This window comes from Lampetra fluviatilis, chromosome 24, assembly GCF_964198595.1.
Source record: "Lampetra fluviatilis chromosome 24, kcLamFluv1.1, whole genome shotgun sequence".
Taxonomy (NCBI): Eukaryota; Metazoa; Chordata; class Hyperoartia; order Petromyzontiformes; family Petromyzontidae; genus Lampetra; species Lampetra fluviatilis.
Genome location: NC_136298.1, coordinates 10918618 through 10935619, shown reverse-complemented (window position 1 = coordinate 10935619; position 17002 = coordinate 10918618). Strand labels below are relative to the sequence as shown.

Sequence of the window (17002 nt, the reverse complement as noted above, 5' to 3'; positions counted from 1 at the left end):
CCGTCTACCCCCAAGAGAAACTTGAAATAATAAAATGTGATGGGTGTCAAATTCAAACGCCGAATGCGAAACAGTTTATGGCAATCGTGTGAAACGCAGACAGCCCATCTCGCAAAAACCTTACAATGACAAAATAAAAAGTTGCTGCAACATCACGATACAAATCGATGCACCCGAAATAATATTTTCTTTTGTGCAATAAACGAAACTTTTAAACTTGACAGCCTTCTCCAACTGTGATTAAATATTGTTCCATAAATAATGTACTCTCTTATTTCTTTCAACAAATACGAAACTTCCACCGTTTCTTTATTTTGTGAGCAGCCTCAAACTCCCGTTTTTTTCTCCACAACGAATAACGCATTCCTTCTGATCCCGACGGAAACATCAATGAGAAGAAGATCAGTGTAGCGGAAAAGGACCTTGGGAATATCACAATGCACAATTGGCAACAGCCACTGCAGGAGTCGCCCAAAAAGCTTCAATGCTACATTTGCACATCCCTGAGCATCTCGGGGGATTTAAACTGTCACTATGGGGGCTCACGGATTATCTGCTGCTGGAGGGGGGCTAACACTTTCTCTCCTACTGGGGGTGGTGGGGTTAAGGGTTTAACTGCTACTGGGGGCTAAAGATTTAAGTTCCAATGGGAAGGCTAAGATTTGATCTGCCAATTGGGGGCGTCTGTTTACCTGCCACTGCGGGGGCTGACCGGTGGCTGTGAGGAGGCGTCCAAGCTTGTCGTACAGGTTGCTGAGCAGCTCGGGACCCAGCATCTCGTACACGTACATCAGCGTGTCCGAGATGTCCACCCTACAACCGCAAGAAGTTCTCGTTATTTGATTGCGCGTGTTTGACACGGGGTCTACCGCCGCACAACAGGCACGACACGATTCACTTGGCCAGTAATTTTTTATTAGCAATTTCCTGCGTCTCATTTGTAGGGTTTTGTTTGCACCATTAGTATTACATGACGAGAGCATTTAATTTGTATATCATTTGCACCAATGGGCAACAATCTCTTCTTAAACATATGAATCATCACAAGGATTGTGAGCGCAAGGATCAATGATAATATAATCGATGCAGCGTTACAGGCCTACATACGTCTTCCTGGTATTAACCACCGTGAAAATGATCCCAGCAAACTGAATCAAAATAACTCACTTTTTTCATCATTTTTTTATTAAACCAACCCCTTTTATAACACATAACGTGTGACGCCCTCTTGGTTTGGCATATTTTGGCACAGGTAAAACCAATTGGGCAATGAATGCCCTCACTTTGGATGGGGACCCGGATACACAATAGAAATCTGGTATAACAGCAAAAACCGCGAACAAAAAACACTATTTAAAAAAACATTTCAAGGTCAAGTTCCGAACAGCAAGGTCGTGCATCTGTGTCACTCCACTGCTGGATGAGGGCCTCCACACACCGGACAGGTCCACGGGGATTTATTTGACCGTACTTCACCGCTCTGGCGGTAATACGACCATACTCTTAGTTTTTTTCGGTAAAGTCACGTAGGTAAAAAATAAAATTACTAAAAGTAATAATAGATATAAAATAAAATAATAAATCACGACGTTTCACTTGAAGCAGTAATTTTAGCTGTGACGGTCCCACCTGATGACGGAGACTTGTGTCGCCTCCGAAACGTCGTGATTTATTATTTTATTTCTATTATAACGTTTAGTAATTTTATTTTTTACCTACGTGACTTCACCGAAAAAAACCTAAGAGTATGAATGCTTGCAGTCACGAAAGCTTCAAATCTAGAGGTAATACGACTAGTATTACCTCAATGGAAGATGCCGCTATCAAATTTGACTTAATAATGATGTTGTTGAGTATTTATTTATATTTAGCTACTTGCTTACCATTTGCTCGATTTTGTGCTCCGATCGTTTTTTTGTATTGTTTACTTGTAACTTGGCGACACCGCCCATACTGGACATCTGTGAACAAAGAGCTTCACAGCTCATCGGATTTCTCCTCCAGTCTAACTCAAGATTCTGATTCACCTGTAGATGCGGAACTGCTCCTTCTCGTCCGCTGACCACGACGCATACTCGGCGTCCGTGGGGAACTGTGCCTTGTAGAGCAGCACGTCTACCAGCTGGAAGTACACGGGCCGGTACATCTGGAGGTACATGGCCTGCTTCTCACCGCCCAGCGACGTGATGTCATCCTGCACATGCGCAAACACAACCAGAAAAGATGCGGTCGTAGCACACTGCACGACTCACCACACCACCGCTCACACCCTACGCGCATAAATACCTACGTGCAGGAACGTGTGCACACTCACAAACACACGGATGCACGTACGCACACAAGCGCAAAAGATCCCCCGTCTAACCTTAACAGACTGTTGGGGCAAGTTCTGTTAGCGAGCACCGGTGAAGGTCGGCACAGCACATGAGGGGGTGGGTGGCCAGCACCACGCCAGGCCCACTGTCACCCTCGTGGCGATATTTACACATCACACCAGGTACCTATTTGAGGCTGAGACAACCTAGGGGAGGACCAGGACTGGTTGAGATAAACGTCATTGGTGTTGACCGGAAGCGGGAATCGAACTCGGGATACCAGGCTCGTAGTGCCGCACGCTAACCGTTACGCTATCGCTCCCCACGCACACCCACAGACAAAGATCCCCCGTATAGCCTTAACAGACTGTGGGGGCAAGTGCTGTTTGCGAGCACCTATAAAGGCCGGCACGGCACACGAGGGGGTGGGTGGCCAACCACACGCACGGCCGCCTTTGTCTCCCTGGTGGCGATGTTTACACATCGCACCAGGTACTCATTTGAGGCTGAGTCGACCTAGGGGAGGCCCAGGACCGGTTCAGATAATCGTCACTGGTGTTGACCGTGAGCGGGAATCGAACCCGGGTCGCCAGGTTCGTAGCGCAGCGCGCTAACCGCTACACTACTGCTACCCCACACCCACAGACACACGCACACCCACCAACACACATAGAGCTGTTTCTATGTTGCCTGCGCCCGAGTGGGAGACCCTCTCAATGATTTACTGCCAAGGAAGCAGCTGCAAGATTCTCTCTGTTCTCTATTAGTTTGCCGTGTGTTCAGCTTCACATTAAAATGCATGGGAAGTTGTCAAAAAGTACTTCTTGAAAAAGAACCCATCGGCTGATTAATTGCATCAAAGATAGATTGCGTATGCCCGAGTTGCAATAGTGTGGAAGGTATTTAAATATCACCCAAACGGACTAAATATTATCGTTACCGCGACATCTTTATACAAAAAATGTAATATCTTCATTTCCTGGCATAATGAAGCAAGAGTGAACGAACTGCACACACAAGATAAACTCACAGATGCCTCTGCAGAGTAAAAACAATTGCTTTTGCTATCACTCCCGCACTGAAATTTTAATTTGTCAACGCATTAAGAGTTAGGGCACTTATGTCGGATAAAAGTCACGTCCTTCGGCAAAGTTACTAAAGGGAAACTAGATCATTTTTCTCACGCGCGCGCTGTTGACGACGTTACAAAAAAAAGGCGACCCACAACGACGGCGGGGAAAAAAGCAACAAAAAGAATCGAGCAGAAACGAGACTGATGAAGGTCCAACAATACGCACGGCGCGGCACGGCCAGGCAGCGCAGTTATCTATCAGGCTCTTACAACCTCAGCGGAAAGACACAATGCAATCAATATCGATTTCTAGAGCCATAACTTCCCTTTACAGTCGCTCCATCTCTCGATTATTTTTGCTGCATTAACCAACGCGGAGGGCCAATTACTGTACCTGTGATCACACCTCGTGGCCACCCCCCCCCCCCCCGCTCTCCCCCGATGCTTCTCCATAAGACAAGATTGGGGCACAGGCACACAAGATCGATACCTTCTCAATCGTCGTGCAAAAGGCAAGTGTTCAACTATAGCCTCCCTTGCACTTTTTTTGAAGGTAGGCCTCCCGAGAATTCAACTGCTGCATCACGACCTTTGGCCAGCGATGGCGGAGCTTCTGGTTAACTACACACACGCAAATATCACAGCATGGAGCGTAAAGGTAGGGCTTCGTGTGTTCACACTGCCACTCGGCGCGTAGCTTTGTCTAATTTATCTCACTTAAGTAACTGGTAACGTTGCACGGCTTGGCCAATGTGATTAAAATAAGCTTTTTATGCAAAGCCCACTGATTCAATGAGAATGAACAATATCATGCACTTTACATTTGGAAATGCAGCAACATATCTCGAGGGGAGCCACATGTCTAACTAATAAATGCCGACACCAGACTGGGCCTTAATTCCTTTTGACTCGGTCCTAAATTAGAGTCACCTTCCATTGAGTCTCCCAATTTCAAAATGAAAGTGTACATGCGTTTACCTCGCGAAGCAACGCACACATTAACAACGCCGTGGCGAGATGTTAACTGCCTTGCCTGGTATGCAGGAGGTCGTGGGTTCGATCCCGACGCCTGTTGTATGTTTGTATATTTGGAGTTTGCATGTTCTCCCCGTGGTTGTGTGGATTTTTCTCCAGGCCCTCTGGGTTATTCCCTCCTCATTAAGAAACATGCGTTTAGAGTATTTGGCTGCTATAAATTTTACATGATAAGCCACTTCGTTGAGCTATCATTTGTGGCCAGGTCTTTTCTGAAAAAGAGCTACATAGCTCAGTGGACCTTATCTGGTAAAATAAAAAAAACAGTTTGAAGCTGGAAACCCCAGGGTAACCATCTAAGTGCGCCTTTTGGCGTCATCTGGTCCAACCATGTGAGAATAGGCTCTAAGGAAAGCTGTCTCGGGTGTGGACCAATCAACTTCAAGGACAGTGCACATTATCAGAGTTATGTTTTTTGTTTGCATTATGACTGCAGGTATTGTGGTCTATGCAAACATGACTCCTTGTAAAAAAGGTGTCAGTTTTGTTGCCAGATGGAAGGGTAAAGAACCAATTATCATATTTTTTACTGGCAAATGAGGTTCCCATAGTGTAGATGCTTAACCCGAGCTCTCATACTCTGATGGTGCATTGTCTTTGAGTTGTGCGCCTTTTGGCGTCATCTGGTCCAACCCATATGAGACTAGGCTCTAAGGAAAGCTGTCTCGGGTGTGGATCAATCAACTTTAAGGACAGTGCACATTATCAGAGTTATGTTCTTTTGTTTGTATTATGACTGCAGGTAAATGAGGTTCCAATGGTGGCAGACCACAGTTGATAGTGACACTGATTTTGATTACAAAAAACACACACGTTATCGACTTTAAAAGCTCACATCCCATGCTTTAGCAGTCAATCGCAACACAATCCCCAGTAAAAAGAGAGCAATTTCCACACATGAATGGTGATGAAATTTGCAATTATGTGACTAATTTAGATTCACTGGTACACTGAACTATAGGGCTGCCTTTGATATAGAAATGAACGCAACAAAGAGAAAATGTTGTTTTTTACTCCCCTTCCCGTTTATTGTTTTCGACCCTCCGCGGTTTGCCCGCGGGGCGTCAGAAGAGGAATTGCGGCTGATGTTGCACGGCTGATCAAATGCGCTACAAATGCCAAGCTTGTCAGTTGCCCCCCTCCCCCACGCTGCTGTTGCCCGTGAGACTGTGCGCACGGGCAGTGTGGCTTCGTGGCCAGGCGGAAGGGGGAGGGCGGTGAGCGCTGGGGTGGGCCTCCAATTAGCTCAATGTAGGAGAGACAAAGATCACCCGTGTAGCCTCAACCGACTGTCGGAGACAAGTGCCGTTCGCCAGCAGCACCTACGAAGCCCGGCACGCAACACGCGGGGGGTGGGTGCCCTGCAACGCACCCGACTGCCTTTTCTCCATAGTTTACACATCGCACCAAGTTCTCATTTAAGGCTGAGTCGACCCAAGGGAGGCCCAGGGCCGGTTCAAATCATCATCATCACTGGTGTTGGTCATGAAATCGGGTCGCTCGGTCCGTAGCACAGTGCGCTATCCGTTACACTACCGCTCCGCACAGCGTTCAAATAAAGAAGGAACAACATCGGCCCGATTCCTGTACATGTACAGGCCTTTGTCAATCCACCGCTGGATGAGGGCCATGCATCGTGGGGGTTGAATATAATACATATTCTTTTTCACCACGCGAGTCAAGGCATGTTGGCGGAGGTGGGGAGCAAAGAGGTACAGTACAAGATTGGCTTTTGCTGCGCTGTTCTCTGCTGCCCACCAAAGTAGCCCCACATCCCCATGACAACCTTTGGGCATGGTGGCCACCTGTCACTTGTGTAACCACGCGAAGTGTGTACGTACCTGCAGCATGTGCCAGGCGTGTACGCACCTGCAGCGTGTACCAGGTGTGTACGCACCTGCAGCGCGCACCAGGTGTGTACGTACCTGCGGTGTGTACCAGGTGTGTACGTACCTGCAGCGTGTACCAAAACGTCAGGGTGAGGCAGCTGGTGGTCTCGTCCACAGGGTAGTGGCCCGGGATGCCCGTGCAGTACATCACCATGTTGACCAGGGCCAGGAAGCTCTGCCAGTGATCCGTTTGCTCCAGCAGAGCTCTGTGCACAGCAACGCATCACAGGGGCACCAAAGACAAAGATCCCACGTCTAGCTGACATAGACTGCTGGGGCAAGTGCTGTTAGTGAGCTCCATAGCCCGGTAGGCATATTAAAGAGGTGGAATGGGCAGCACCATGCTCAGGCTGCATTTGTTCCCACAAGTGCTGATTTTTACAAATCGGAGCAGATACTTTAGGCCAAGTCAACATAGAGGAGGCCCAGGAGTTGGTTGATGTCACTCGCCACTGATGTTAGCCACGGCCAGGAACCGAACTCGAGCTGCCGGGTTTCATGGCGCAATACACTAACCACTGTGCCACTGCTCGCCACACAGTGGCAGCAGAACAGGAAGGACCCATTACCCACCTAAATATTCAACAGTGTGCACATGATTTGATTAAAGTTCCACATGAATGAAACAATGAAATATCTTACTGGCGGAAGTAATTATATTGATGAAATCGTTCTAATAAGCGATGCAAAAAAAAGTACTGCACAGTTATAAAACACAAAAACATCTTAATTGTAAGAACGGTCGGTGTGCAACAATAACAAGATCATGGGGTGGTAAGTGGTAAACTATCCGGAATAACAGAAGACATTTCTCACTTCGATGTAACTATTGAACTATTTATTTTACCAGGTAAGACCCACTCTTCAGAAGCAATCTGACTCAAGGAAGAGGCTTATCACGTGGAAATTTATCACACCCAAATATTCTAAATGCATGTTTGTAAATGTGGAGAGAAAAACCAGAAGATCTGGAGAAGAATACAGGCGACCATGGAGAGAACATTAAAACCCCAAATATACAGGCGTTTGGGTCAGGATCGAACCCACGAGGTAGTCAACATCTCGCCAGCGAGGCTCGCGAGATCGACGGCGGCCAGGGCCCCCCCCCCCCCACCCGCTCCCCACCTCGCGTGGTTCTCGCCGAGGGCCACGACCACGCGGCAGATCCCGTGCGTGGTCTCCGTGTCGCCATTCTGCACCGCCTGAGTCAGCTGCTCCTGCAGCTGCAGCACCTGGGGGATGAGCTTGAGCAGCGTGTTCACGTACCTGCACGCGCCAGCAGGCGATACGGACACGACGAAGGGGCGACTTTCGTTTGACGCGAGGGACCTGCGAGTCTTTGTAAGGAGTGTGCACGTGTGAGTGATGCTCACAACAACGAGCGGAGTGCCCGGGTGGCTAAAGCACAGCAAGTTGGTACAGTAGGGGGCACAGGTGGTGCATCAGCCAGTCATCTCGGTCATCTCGGTCAGTCGACCCGTGGCACCTGGGTCTGCCCCGTGACCTCCTGCCAGCGGGCGTTCGACACTTCACGTGGCCTCAAGGTGCACATGGCTTGGCACAAGCGTCGTGGTGACGTCACCGCCACTTAGTGGCGAATGGCGGTTGTTGTACACGTGCATTGTGGTGCAGAGGTTAGCGCGTTGCGCTACAAACTCGAGTTCAATTTCCCGCTCGTGGTCAACACCAGTGATGATTATCTGAATCGGTTCTGGGCCTCGTCTAAGTCGACTTAGCCTCAAATGAGTACCTGGTGTGGTGTGTAAACATCGCCACTGAGGAGATAAAGATGATCCGGCATAGTGCTGGCCATCCACCCCCTCGTGTACCGTGCCGGCCTTCATGGGGAGTCGCTAACAGCACTTGGCCCTGTCGTCTGTTAAGGCTATATGGGGAATCTCTCTATGTGTATACGTGCATTGTGGGGAGCGAGAGGTGGCACAGTGGTAAGTGTGCTGCGCTACAAACCAAGTTTGATTGCCGCTCACGGCCAACACCATTGACGATTATCTGAACCGATCCAGGGAGATCTTTGTCTTTTTTGTGGTGAGCGGCAGTGAAGTGGTCAGCGCACAGCGCTACAAAACCTGGCACCGCAAGCCCCGTTCCCAGCCACGGTTAACATCAGTGGCGAATATCTAATATGTCTTGGGCATCCCCTAGATCAAATCAGCCTTAAAAGAGCACGGTGTTTAAAAGCAAAATGTCACTGGGTGTGGTGCTAGCCACACCGCCCCTCATCGCAGTCCTAACAGCCTGCGTAGCCTACACAGGGATCTTAGTCATTTGTGCATATATGCACAACCTGCCGGTGCTGGCTGTCAAATGTAAAAAAGGAATCGACGAGCCAAACCGCGCTGGAATGTAATGAGATTCCTACAGTAGCGCCGCACTAAGCACGAGTCCTCCAATCTCGAGGGAGAGCCGTTGTACGCCATCTGCGGCTCATAAACAAAATGTCATGATTCATGAAGAGTCCAAAATATTAATGCAAAGTGGTCCACGAGGGGCCATAAATTGCTTCCGACAAACTAATTTATATTGGCACACTTAAACCTCAGCAAATACCACGTCTGAAAATCATTAACACCGCAACTTTTTGTTCGGCTGGTAATTAATCAATCAATTAAATCCATGCGAAAACCCAACTGAGATAAAGTATCACTCTTGCAAGGGAAACTTTGTAATCATTGCAACAAGGGTGCTGCCGGCAGGGAACATTAATGATGGCAGTAGCGCTCGTTCATGTCAAATAAATGTAATTAAAAAAACAAATCCGATACTCGAAGCCCCTGTGGAAGAAGACTGACTGCGGCGCGTGCACAGCTGAAGTGACTGCAATTCGTACCGTGTGTAATTAACACTTTTGTATTGTTTTTGCACTCGCTTGCTTGTAGACAGTGAGCCCCATGGCACACGTGACTATGCGGCCACACGATACGCCACACTTGAGATTGCGCAATTTGCTCTCGGCGACTGCATAATGACTACGGGTCTTCTTCCTAGTATGGCTGATGTTGATATCGAGCAAACATCACGATCTTACATTGAGGTGGCCCAGCCAGATAACTGCGTCAGGAGGAGCCGACGAAGCCCCCTTCTCATATTTGTGAATCGGACAGCGAGTCTGTTATGTTCCACGGTCTGTTCTGGGTGACAACAGTCGCACAGCGGAGAACTTTTTACCCTTCCATTTGTACATCAGGTATCCGCATCTGCAACGGTTCATGCAGTGCGGTGTATGGTTGCCAATAAGCTTTGCGGAAGATCGACTATGGGTGTAATAATTCAGGGAGGTGAATTAAATTAAAAAATGACATCGGTTTTTTTGCGGTGAATATAGCAGCCACTAGTGGCTAGAGATCATGTGAAGTCAATATACGCAGCATACGGGTCGAAAATAATTTACTCTGATGTGCATTAATAAATGCATGTAATGTACGCTTAAAAATCTATAATTTACTGAATGGATGCATCATTATGCCCCGAGTAACCACAGTGTTAGTGTAATGATACTGGGGATTAGTGTTAGTGTTAGTGGCGGTGTGGGTGGCTGTGGTGACAATGGTGAGTTGAGGGTGTTGGTGATGACAGTGTTGCTTATGCTGCCTAAGTGGTAGTTATGGTGGTTGTGTGTTATTCGTTTTGGTGACCATGATAACGACAATGGTTATGGTGTGACGGTGGTACGGATAGTGGTGTGGACGTGGTGGCTGCAATGCAGTGGTTGGAGAATTTCACGAACGTACTGTGCGTCCACGCGTCTCTATAAATACGCCCGTGGTGACATTGGAACTGTTTGCCAGAATCTCAATCCCAAAATAATTACTACAAAGGGCACTCCCTCTCAAAACATCCGTTTTTATATCCTCAAGATGTTATTTCCGCACAACCCCAAATCTAATCTCACCAAAGAAAGATGTGTGTGCCCACAAGCCGGCCAAAAACCTCTCTCTCCCCCCCTCGGCAAAGGCGGCCTGATATAATTACCACGTCTCGTGCGATTCTCATATCCAGAAACAGGAGATTCTAGGAGCTTCAAAAATATAACTCGCGCATGCAAACACCTTTGGACATTTTATATGTGCAACATGGCGCGATCAGTGACAAAGGTCATTCTTCGGGCTGAGGTATTTCACAAGCGACCTGGCCGCTCGTTTTAGAGGGCTTTCTGAAATGCCACATTCGGCCGATGTAAATAACCATCATAGACCACGCGAAATTAAACTATATTTCGTAAAAGAGCAGGCCATCCCCCAGTGTGACTTTATCTCTCAGATTCAATGCAAACACACCACACAAAACCACTATCACTGCACCGCTGATCACTGCCCGATGGGCACTACACCATTGGTGACACTTATTTTTGAAACTGTACAGGGGTGTTTAATATGGCAACCATTGTGCCAATTGGTCATCCAATGGCGAATGGATCGGCAAACCTGGCCAATCAATGATGATCAAAAACAGCTAAAACTGTGCCAGCTTAAAACATAATTCTGCTGGAACACATTAGTCTAGAAAGCTAATAGGCTGATAGATGAAGATTCTTTTTTGAAACAGACATGCCGTTGCCTGATTATTAGAATTTAATTTGTCATTAAATTAATCTCTGAAAATCTTTTCTCGTGACTTAATTTGCGTGCAAACTAAGGCTGTTTGGGAGCCACATGTCAGAAACTCCAATTCCTGCAAATTAAAACCAAACGATGAATCACCGCAGGAGTACGCGGGGGAAAACTAAACAGTGCAACATGCAGCTTCATGGGGGGTCCATTAAATCGCACTCGACCTCACTGGCCACAGACATATCTGAAGCGGACAGCCGTAGCGCTGCGCCAAGGCCAAACAGAAAGGCGCTTTTCATCATCCCGGAGCCGATCGAAGATTAAACGTGCCAACGAAGTTCACAGGGGATCAGCTGGGGAAAGAAAGAAAAAAAACAACGATGTGCGCAGTATCAAAATAGCTTTCAGGTCACACGCGAGTGAGCCAGCGGGAAAACACGGGGCTCAAAAGAACCCCGCGCGCGCCAGTATTCGTGAAGCGCTCGCTGTCAAGTAGCAGTCACTCAACGGGCACCGGAAACACCAAGCCACCGGGGCACACACGACGCACGCGTGTGTGTGTGTGTGAACGAAAGTAACAAACAAAAAAACTGCCGATCAATCGTTCACCGGGAGTTCACGATGTAAATTAGATTGTGGTCCGCTGGGGAGCAGCATGATTGCACACTGTGAGGAGGTCAAAGAGATTAGTGGTGGTGGTTGTCAAAAAATGTGACAATTTCTATTTTTTATTGGACAACTTAACACGTAATTAACAACTGCGCCGAATGATGTGACGGACTCGTGCATCTCATTTGCGTATTCTGAGAGATAAGCGCGAGACAAAGGCGCGGTAAACAACACATTCTGGTAGGCGCATGGCTAATCATTATTGCTGCTTACACACTCATGTTTTTATGCACATGTTTCCAGCACGCTGCAAGTGGGCTTCTGCACCAATTCATTTGCAAATGAGGTCTCAGATGGGGCGCTGCCACTCCTGTCTCGTCGGTCACATCCCTTTACACAGCTGTCAAAGTGACAATATCCTTCATTTCGAAAAAGGGAGGCATTTAGGAAGAAAAATGAAACTAAATGTCACGCTGTCATCGCAGGACCATACCAAAGGCACATAAAATCCCCTATCGAAGGGAACTTCTCCGGCATCATTGCCCAGTCAGGCAATTGCATTCTGGCTATCGTCAGCTTCTTCCGCAGCAGCACCCAACAAATTAGAAAGCCGCTGAATGGGCGTTCTCCGTGCCTGGGCCCACGCTGTGGAACAGCCTCCACTGCCAATAAGTTCGACACCGAGATCTGAAGACTTTATCGCTCCCGAATGCGTCACGATCTCTTAAGCGAGTAGCATCTCGCCACGGCTTTTGCTGGAAAATGTGTTGAACTCGTTGTTGCTGCAATTGTTGCTACTCCGCTCGCAAGGAGCCTTCGTCGTATTTTGCCAAGTTAATTTATTCGAGTGCCAGTGTGGCGCTGTGAATGTTACGCGTGTTATCGGTTCGCCTACCTCCTCGGTTGCTGTGCCACCATGCTGGGCTCTGATACATGTTTTTGGCTGTGTGAGGTAGGAGATAATTGGTCATCATCGTTTATTTATTATTAGAATTATTACTGTGCTTCCAATGCAGTCCACCGTAATTCCTTGATAATGATGATGAAATAATAAACCAGTGAGAATGCCCTCACCCGTTGATGTTTCCTCGGACACGTACAATGGTCTTCATACCTGATTACAGCTAAGGGCAGCATATTTCACACACTGGCCGAACAACCCACTGGCGGGGATTTTGAATATCACACTTAAAAACAAGCACCTCTAAGTTTTGCACATGCCCAGTGCAATTTCAATTACTCGTAAAACAATAATTGCTCTATCTTTACAACTGTGGCCAGAAATGTTTTTCACACGGGTAATATTAGATGTTTTGAAAACCAATTCCCAGTGCACGCAACTCTTTTAAAGGGTCACATTACAAAGCTGAATCTTTTGGGAAAAAGAAAAAAATATATAGGAACTACGCAATGCATCAAAAATCCATTTCGCACATTCCAGAATGCATTAGCTTTCAGAAATCTCATTTTCCGAGAGGGATGCTGGTAGGATATTATTAAATATGACATGACAGGCCAATTCACCCAGTTTGCTTAGTCCTTAGGCTTCAAGAGGGGAGCCACCTTGCCACCAGATTAAAGGAAAAATCACAGCAAAATCAAATATGTTCCCAAGTTGACGCTTGCCCTTTGCGGCCAAACATACAAGGTGAGCTCAGCAGAGAAGTTCAGAGAAATTGCTCTGCCACGTTTGAAATATAACTCGCTATACACAGTGACACAACAGCCGCTACACTACCCACAGGCAGCCCGCCTTTGGTCATTATCTTCCTCTTTCAACGATACGCTTAAAAATGAAACACTTCAGTGGTCATTTTTTTAATTAAGGTGCTGTAATGGTGCATTGATTATTGATTTGTTACAAGTATCAAATCATTTACAACGGTAAGCAGTGATTTTTTTATGTATACTGTAAGTAATGAGCTCAAACGGCACTAGTCACTGCTACGTTCATCGCAATGTGAAAAATCTCATCCAAGAATTGATTCTCGGATAAGATTTGTGAAACGTCACCAAATCGTGAATCGCTAAAACATTTATGACAAATATATAAGTAGCTTTTTCCCATCTAAAATTTTCTACAAAAAGATGTACACTAAATCAGTACAAGATATAAACTTCATCAAATTCACTGAATGATCGTGTTAAGGATACATTTTTTAAGTGCAAGTTCCACAAATATGTTGTGCGGGTAAAAGACTTTTATTTAACGGTTTACACCTACGGTGAAATGTGAGTCAGGTATCGAGCAGAGGAGTTGGATCAATATTGTTTGCGAGCACTCCAGAAAAATAAACAGTGGCCGAAGATGGTGTGCCCGCACTCAGCTGTGTGAAACATTCACAGGGTCTTTCACCAGGGCTCGAGATCAGTAGGCTTGCCTATAAGAACCAGCTTTTGAAGGTGTTCTCTTATCAATGAGCAGCAACCACACCACATGACAGGCCACATCTGTAGAGCCAGTGTAGTATTTCAAGGCTTTATGTCGCTCTATCACTGAGATGAGCCACACACCTGTAGAGTTTGAGTTGGCTTTAGCACCAGACACCCAAGTCAAATACCGGTTTCATTACCTGGACTACATAAAACTGCCAATTTATTCAAAATCCAATTGATTAAAAAAATCTCATAATCGTTTCGTTCATTATTGTTAAAATAAATATTTTCAATAACATAAAAAAACAACAATTGAACGAATTAGTAATAATTCACATGTTATCATTACAATTAATTTACAGCTGTTTGTCAATATATCACTGAAGGCCGACCCAAGCCATATCAGTTGCCGAGGTTGACCATACTTCACCATGCCAGTCAGTATGGGTTGGTGAAGCTGTCGCTCGTCACTGAGGTTAGCCATGTACAGCAATTACACAAGTTGCCAGGGCTCAGCACAGGGCACTTACAAATGTGCCACCATTCACCCGATACAAAGCAGTATGCAAGACACATTTTGCCTCTTAAATCCAACTTGGCATTAAATTCACATCTCGATTTCATGCCTTGGTGATGTAAAAATGCCACGGATAAGTTTCAAATAAATAATTTCAACTAGGTTTTCATTGGCCTTTTACGACATACTAATCCAATAAGCGATATAATTTATGTAAAAACTAAAGCAGTTTCATGCCTGAAATAATTTTCTTTTTAAATGCTGAATTTTTGTTAAACTCTTCCAAGACATCCATTCTGCTTATGCCCACTTTTACATGACAGAACGTCATAATCGGCAGCTCTATCACCACTCCCTGCCACATTAGCAATACCCACGATGCCCATGAAGCCGTGATAACGCGATAGCGGGCGGCCTGCAGCGGACGAGCCAAGGGTGCGTGGCAGAGCACTCGTTATAGCACGTGGTTCTGGATCACGGCGGCATAGCGATATGATGTCACGGGCAAGTGAGGACATGGCCATTCACATACACCCCCCCCTACCCACCGTACCCCCCCCCTCCCTCTCCCACGTCAGCTCCTCCTGTCTGCCAAAATCGGCAGAAAAATACGCTTCCAAAGTAAAACAATCCCTTTAACATCCGACTCCTCACTGGGCGACGACTTGTGGAGGCCAACACGTATTTGGCGAGCCGTCACAACATCTTGTCGTATTCATTGCACCGGCATCACTTTCACAGGAGGAGAGGGGAAAAAAAACCAGCGATGATTTGAGGAAGTTATTGGTATATGTGAAATGGCCTTGAAGAAGCGTTCGCTCGTCAAACTTTCAAGGAGGGCGCACTTTGTTGTGCAGCCGACAGACATGCAAGATTTAAGCCGCATTATTTTAAGGCTGACTTTGTTTTCTGCGCAAGCCTCCATTTGAATGGCTCATTAGTCTTCGCAAAGTGGCGCCGGATTCCGTTTATACTTTGAAAACTCTTTGCTTTGTCAGGCTGTTTCATTAGCTTTTTGTTTTTAAGTGGCAAACGACAAACTAGACGGTGTGCAAAAACCCTAATCTATTAATTTCGAGCCATCTCTCTCTCTCCCTGTGCGGCATGGATCACGACCCCGGCCCCTTGTTAAGGTAACGCCGCGATGCGCCGTTACTCAGCTGCTTAGCCGCAGCATATGCGGCCTCGCCAAGACGTGCCGGGCATGAGAAACACGGCGCCGCACTCCTGTCGGTTGAACGTTGACAACGTTCTTCTTCTTTTAAAATCCATTGCTAGCTCAATCGGGGATGACTGTTGAGATGGGTGGCACCAAAGCAACTCATGCGAAATTGGACACAATTATTTATGGTTGGCGCAGTGAAAATTGAACTAACATTAAGCGGCATGTCAATCCACTGCTGGATAAAGGTCTCTCTCTCCCTGGGGATTATTTTGAAATGTCCTGGATATTGTACGCCACTGATGTGAGTCATGGTTGGGAATTGAACTCTAATCGCTGGGTTTACAGCGCAGTGCTTGAATCAATCTGCTTTTACTCCAGCGCATTACATTTATATGTATACTATGGATTGTACTCAATGAAATTGTGTATTATACCTTATTTATACAGTCTCCTTGAAAATAATTTTCTAACTCATGCAAAGCTACAAAGCAGCCATGTTTCCAAATCCCAGGCTTGGCATGCAGATGGTTCTGTCAGAACTTATGTAACAAAAACAAGATTTGAACACCAGTGCTTTAGAAATATATATATATTTTTACCCTGTATAGAATTATTAATGACAAATGTGTTTACAACTGTCCTTTTAAACCTACCACTCCATACTATGCGAAGTCTAGCCTTGACATTACTCATTAAAAACAAAAATGTGATTATTGGTCTTCACCCACTTAATATATTCATGGCATAAGCAAATGTTTTCTGCAAAATTACTTGTAACATTTCATAGCGCTAAATATTTCAACTGATATTGAAATAATGTAAGAATGGAATATGCAAAAGACTAAAGCTCAGCCGAAATATTTTTTAGCATTCCCTAATGTGACTCAAACCAATTGGATGTTTTAATACATGATTTTTAATAACGGAGCTGCATAATAATGTACTGTGGTGGAGTGTTCACTCACCACCGATTGCAAAGCAACTGCTATTCAAGGCCAGAGAGCAGTAAATTATTTCTCAGCCGCTATTATTAAACGCAAGCCTCTATGGTTCACAAAGACCCACAGACCCACATCACACAATACGACGAGCATGCACCAAAGCCCGTGGAATCTAAATCAAACGGAACTGGTGTGGGTGAAGGAACATAATGTTTAATTATGGAGCAATAAGCATGTAATGATGAATCCCTGATGTATTATTTAAAGGGTTCCCTTCAACACATGAACGTGCAACATTTGCAAGCCTAATGGTCAACACAGTGGTTTTTCTTGCCAGCAAGGGCATTACTCCGTGTGAAAGTCATGTGCTCAGTGGATACGATATTATGCTCTGGGCTTTATTACTCTGCTCGCAACAGATTCTGCCGGCACAGCATCGCGAACAATTCACTATTTGCATCGGATATCACAACTGTAAATGTAAAAAAATATATATATCTCCAAGAAAATTGCAT

At 46.0% G+C, this 17002-nt stretch overlaps 1 protein-coding gene across 1 annotated transcript in view; it reads right to left on the bottom strand.

Moving 5' to 3' along the window:
- The window catches only part of IPO13 (importin 13), a 70898-nt gene that overhangs the window by 37246 nt on the left and 16650 nt on the right, over positions 1-17002 (bottom strand). The window contains exons 5-8 of the mRNA XM_078867678.1: positions 7437-7577; positions 6376-6517; positions 2028-2194; positions 693-813 (exon numbers count right to left, since the gene is read on the bottom strand). Of these exons, the coding sequence (XP_078723804.1) occupies positions 693-813; positions 2028-2194; positions 6376-6517; positions 7437-7577 (571 nt within the window). The remainder of the gene's footprint in view (positions 1-692; positions 814-2027; positions 2195-6375; positions 6518-7436; positions 7578-17002) is intronic.